This window comes from Polyodon spathula, chromosome 23 (assembly GCF_017654505.1).
Source record: "Polyodon spathula isolate WHYD16114869_AA chromosome 23, ASM1765450v1, whole genome shotgun sequence".
Lineage (NCBI taxonomy): Eukaryota > Metazoa > Chordata > Actinopteri > Acipenseriformes > Polyodontidae > Polyodon > Polyodon spathula.
Window position 1 is genome coordinate 9,800,751 of NC_054556.1, and position 6,000 is coordinate 9,806,750.

Here is a 6,000-nt window from a genome sequence, read left to right on the forward strand (position 1 = left end):
TTGTTCCCACAGCAACAGCTGTATGTGGCCTCAGCAGTGGGAGTCACTCACCTGGCCCTCCATCGCTGCGATGTGTACGGGGAGGCCTGTGCTGACTGCTGCCTGGCCAGAGACCCCTACTGCGCCTGGGACGGCAAGTTCTGCTCCCGCTACTCAGCCTCGTCCAAGAGGTAGGGAAAGGGGAATGCCCCTGGTTCCGCTTGTTAAAATGTAGAAGGCCTGAACCCCAGCTGTGGCTTCATAGGCCTGTCACTGGGTTGGATGCTTGTTCTGCTTGAATCAGTATCATTTTTGTCGCCATTTGTTTGACAAGGAGAAAGACAATGTTAGTATTATAAATCAAGAAATGTGCCCAGTAGCATTTCCCAACAAATAAACTCCTATAAGACTGCACTATAAAAATCTAGTTTGAGATGTACAGAATTTTTAGAAAAAAAAAAGAGTTTGCTAAACCTTCTTTTTTTGGTTAACCGTCATAACTGCGTTGACAGTCCAGGATATTATGAACATGATAAAAATGCCTCGATACCATATGAAGGAATACCTCAGGATTTCAGTTAAGGGTACAATATGGTCCTGGAATACAATATGGTTCTCTTCTCTCTCAGTAATTTCAAGATTACAAGTATAATTTTGGTTTGTTTTATTATTTCAGTGAAAATTATTCAATGTGTATTGTCATTATTGACCTTCACATAAGTGGCGGCTTCACAATTACTGAATTTATTATTTTCTTTATTAAACTTGTTCAGGCGCAGCAGAAGACAAGATGTGAAACACGGCAATCCCATCAGGCAATGCAGAGGCTACAACTCCAACAGTACGTCGTATTACAGAGATCAAAATAATACCCCAAGAATACAGGGAAATGTATGATCAAATTCAACAGCAGGATCAAATTCAACAGCAGAATGTTTTACCTGTGTAAACATGTCATTATAGAAACAGCTGGTCCTGCTATACGTATTGTCTCACACTCTACAGTGCATATTCCACACAGCAACCCCGTAGGTTAGCCAAGTGACTCCTTAGCATCTCTTGACAAGAATGAGACAAGAGTGAGTCTTACAGTGTTTGTCTCTCTCTGGCAGCCAGTAAGAACACACTGGAGATGGTGCAGTATGGAGTAGAGGGCAGCAGTGCCTTCCTCGAGTGCCAGCCCAGGTCTCCACAAGCATCTATCAAGTGGCACCTGCAAAAAGAAAACAGCGACAGAAAGAAAGAGGTACGAGTACAAACAGTCGCTAACCCATCAGCACCATTTACTTCATCCTGGCACCTGACCTTCAGTGGAAAATCAATTATAATGCCCAGTGCTGCCAGTAGCCCTTTTACATCATTTATACACTATTCTCACTATCTCATTACATGAAATGATGTAAGGGGTAAGGAGGAGGGGGTGTAGTTTCGTTTGCCAACAAGAACAGGAAAAGGCCTGTGTGGAGACTGGCACGCTGAACAGCCAAGGAGCGTCCTTGGCACACGTGCAGCTCAGTGGTTTAGTCATTGCACCGAGGAGGTAAAGAAAACATCCTTCTTCTCAACAAGAACAAAGGGGCCTCCCACTGCTTGTTCCGTCTTTTGATGGTCAAAAAAGAAAAACAGGCTGGGTCCTTGGGGAGGGAAACACCTCTAAAGTAATTGCCTGATGTCATTGTTAAGGCAGCTCATTTCCATGTGCAACCTGTACACGGCCATGGCCAGTCCCGATTCCTGAACCCTGCACTGCCATGACGTCTGCATTTATCTTTGTTCATTTCCAAAAATAACAAACCACACAGGGCGGCTTCTAAGAGCCATGTGAACTACAAGTTAGTGCTTGGGACTGGACAGCATTGGGAACGACTGCAGTGTGTGTGTGTGTGTGTGTGTGTGTGTGTGTGTGTGTGTGTGTGTGTGTGTGTGTGTGTGTGTGTGTGTGTGTGTGTGTGTGTGTGTGTGTGTGTGTGTGTGTGTGTGTGTGTGTGTGTGTGTGTGTGTGTGTGTGGTGGTAATCCCTCAATACTCCTCACAAGGTAAACAGATAGAGGGGCTTACAACTAAACACTAAAAACTATGTCTGTGTACAATGTCGATTAATTAGACATTTAGACTGTACCTACAAGTTGGTGCAAGACACTGTATTGACATGCACTACTTAGCATTTCTTATAATTACTTCATCACTTTGATTGGTGTGGTTAAAAAACAAGATTGAATTGGTGTTCTCTTTCCCTCTCACTTGATCCCCTTTCCCTAATATAGGACTAGTAGGACCAACCTTAATATGCAACAGTAAGTGCTGTGCACAGTCTTTACCAAACTAAGCAAAGTGATTATGTGATTACATGAACTGCAAAGATAAGTGCAGTGTACATACTAGCATTTGTTTTATGTGTTAAGTACTTGCATTCTGCATCTTGCCTCCTAGGAATAAGTGTGAGCTAATTCTCCGTAGGGGTCATTAGTGTGCACAACTCTAGTAGCCCAGTCTGGTGTACTGTAAAAGGAATAAAGAAGGGCTGAACTAAATTGACTTTGGTCACTAGGTTTAGTCAGAGTGGTGACCAAAGACAGTTTGTTTTTAGCATAAAGAGCCCATTCCTTACCTTCCACCGTTTCTCCCTCTCCAGATGCGCTCGGATGATCGCATTCTGAAGACGGAGCAGGGCTTGCTGCTGCGCTTTCTGCAGCCCTCGGACTCTGGATTCTACTTGTGCACCGCCACCGAGAACAACTTCAAACACATGCTGGTGCGGCTGCAGCTTGTGGTGCTATCCAGAAGAGCGGTCAATGCCGTGCTAGCCGAGTCGGGATCCCTGTCAGCCGCTGTTCTGCAGGCCAGCCCCCGATCCCCAAGCCTGAACCCCTCCAGCCCCCGAACCCCCAGCCCCGGACAGTACAAGGACCTGCTGCAGATCCTGAGCCAGCCAGAGATGGGGCTCATCAACCAGTACTGCGAGGACTACTGGCAGCTGGCAGGGGCTGGCCCCAAAGAGCCATTGATGGGCGCTCTGAAAGGGAAAGACCTCAAAGAACTCAAAGAGCAAAAGAAACCACGGAACCGCCGAAATCACCAGGGCCAGGACGGGGGACAGCAAACATGAGCCTACGAACAGAGAGACTCTGAAACAGATAAACAAACAAAAAAAAAAATCTTTTAAATTTAAATACATGGTTCCCTTTAACAATTTAAGAAATGCAGTATTTATTGTAGGTTGTATATAGTATGATTCTGTGGATTTCTTTGTACTTAAATAGGAGAGGCTCTTTGTGTATAGGTACCTTCTGGGCAAATAATATTATTATTATTATTATTATTATTATTATTATTATTATTATTATTATTATTATTATTTTAAATAAATATTATTATTGTGAGAGCGCTGTATTTTTTGTTTTGTTAATACAGCTTAAAGAACTACAGAAAACCAATGTTACATTTAAAGTGTGTATACTGAAGTATAAATTGGTCTGAAAGGGTTTTGTTGTAAATTAGGGGAGGGGAGGGGGTTCTTAATGTTTTGGATCGAACTGGAGTCATTTACCAATGAAATCACCTGGATTTCTACACTTTTCATCTTTATTCCACAGCCACGGAGATAGCCAGGGTGAGTGACCAAAACACAACCGTTAACTGAGTTTGGTCCAGATCCTCTTGCTGTCTGGGTTTCCGTTAAAGACGTCTGAGAGAAACTACATTGACTTACAGTACAGCAAACCACAGTCTGTGCCCCTATTTCTTTAATTCACTTCCAGTGCTACTCTGAAACATAATCAAGAGTCAAAAAAAAAATAAAAACCCCTCTAATTACAAATATTTATTTTTTAAGATTGACATGTTTTATGTTTCATGTTTAAAATATATTAATGTTGGCCAAGTTTCACATGCATGCACATTAACTCGAACCCAATGACTCCTGGCACATGGACCAATCTTGTCCCAGCAATCGAGATATTTGATGGTGTCTTGCTACAGACAGCAGATATTTTTGGAGAGTGGTATCTTTTTGGACAGCGACAGTTTGAAAGCACAGAAGGAGTTAAAGTAACAAGTTCAGTCTTTTTGATTCCACCAAGACCCAATCTCCAACCTCCATAAACTGAGGAAGAACTGAAGGCAAATCAGACACAAAATATTGCAGACAAAGTATACAAAGAAACTCCATACTACACATTCGCCTTGTTGAGCTGATATGAAATTGACCCTTAAACTGCAGTATGTATGCATTGGCTTACAAAAGGTTTTTGTCTGCTATTAACATAGTATTTATTGAAAATAAATATGCATTTAAAATGATTGTTACAGCATTGATGTTACAATTCAGACTGTACCAAACTCACATTTAAGTTTTTAGGAAACTCAACTAATTATTTTCATTAATAATAATGTTATTAAAGCACAAAATGTACATTGGATAAAGATGACTTACTGGAGAAGTAATGTATAGTTAACTGTGGTATATATGTGTATACAGCATACAATCTCTAAGTACACTGAATCCCTTCAAATTTGGTACAGTTTGTATATTCTTGCATTCAGTGTAGTCTGTGCATTATTATTTTAAAGCGCTGCCTCTACCTGTGAATGTTAAAAAAAGAAAGAAAAGGAAATATGTCTGCTAGTTCAGTTGGGGCCATTCAGCATATGATCCACATAGACACGTAGCTTGATGTATGTATATACAACCCATGCTCCCTTGAGAAAGGTATGTTACACATACTGGAAACAGTGGGAAGCTGGCTTTTCAGAGAATGCATGCCATTTCTATGTACTGTATATATAAATAAAGGGAGATATGCATCTGTTGGTAGACTCACAGGAGATTGTGAACTTCTGTTATCATTTTGTGACACTGACACTGTGCTGCATAAAGGAATTTTATATGTATGAAACGTTTGAATGAAACTGAAACGTCAAAAGCAGGAAGGCATTTTGTTATAGCCATTTTGACTTTTTGAGCTTTTCAAACTGACCCATGTTCCTTTTCTCTTCTCGTTTCTGTAGACATTGTATCTTGCTTCTGAACCGCCCCCCCCCCCTCCACCACCATTTTTTTATAAATTAAAATTGCGCATTAAAATAGAAGATTGTATAATTTGTTGGTAATTTTTTTTAATAGAAATGTTTTTTTTTTAATCGTTGGATTATTTTGCTGTTAGTTTCATTAAGAAAGACTTGCTGTATCAGACAAAATGCGCAGGTGATGTTATTTCACTGGCTCTTGTGTAAATGACATTGTTTTTCCCATTGTTGATGTTGCTGACTAATAAATTAAAGCTCTATATTTTATAAAAACAAAACTCTCTTCTATTTAAATTGATGTTCTCTGATGATTATGGAATGCTTTTGGTGTGGTATGTACAGTATATATTTAATAACTGTGAGGAAGGAAAATATATTAACTGTTCAAGAAAGAAATCACAAAATGGCCTTAATAGTGGACAGGATCATGCAGCCTGCAGAGAATTGCTAGAGCGAAAACCGGTGTCTTTTTTCCAGTTTTACGGGTTTATGTTGCTAGTTGTAATAGGTTGCTGACGTCTGTAGGCTCCCTTTGTCCTGCAAACTGCTGTTCCAGGAACAGAACTGAGAGGTATGAGCTGGTTACATGGGAACCCACTGTTCAGCTCCTTGTCAATTCACTGCAATCCTTCTGCTTTTACATAATTGTACACGTTTCCACACATCCTATAGGTCTAGTCTAGTGGCTGGCCTGTGACCACATACATTGTCGACAATTTTCTAACTACACACTTTTTACATTTAGTTTTTTAGCCAGTGAGTGTAGAACTAAAGCTATTGACGTACAAGATGCTGATAAACACGCTGTATCCATGGGGAATTGAGAAAGTTATCCTAAGACACACGTGCTATGGCTACTGAGAAAGTTTGTATTGAATTGAAGAATTCAATTATATGATTTCTGAAAAGAATTCAATTGTATGATTTCGGTGACGCTCACTGTGTCAATAGGCGTGTGAATGTAAGTTTGGCAGTGATGGGGTTAAATGTATCCCT

At 40.5% G+C, this 6,000-nt stretch overlaps 1 protein-coding gene across 3 annotated transcripts in view; it reads left to right on the plus strand.

Annotated features, from left to right (window-relative positions):
* The window catches only part of LOC121297874 (semaphorin-3F-like), a 76,531-nt gene extending 71,254 nt beyond the window's left edge, over window positions 1-5,277 (plus strand). For all 3 annotated transcript variants that reach the window (XM_041224462.1, XM_041224464.1, XM_041224463.1), the window contains 4 exons: window positions 13-170; window positions 753-820; window positions 1,092-1,225; window positions 2,612-5,277. In XM_041224462.1, the coding sequence (XP_041080396.1) occupies window positions 13-170; window positions 753-820; window positions 1,092-1,225; window positions 2,612-3,085 (834 nt within the window). In that variant the 3' untranslated portion in view covers window positions 3,086-5,277. The remainder of the gene's footprint in view (window positions 1-12; window positions 171-752; window positions 821-1,091; window positions 1,226-2,611) is intronic.
* Window positions 5,278-6,000: the final 723 nt, after the last annotated feature.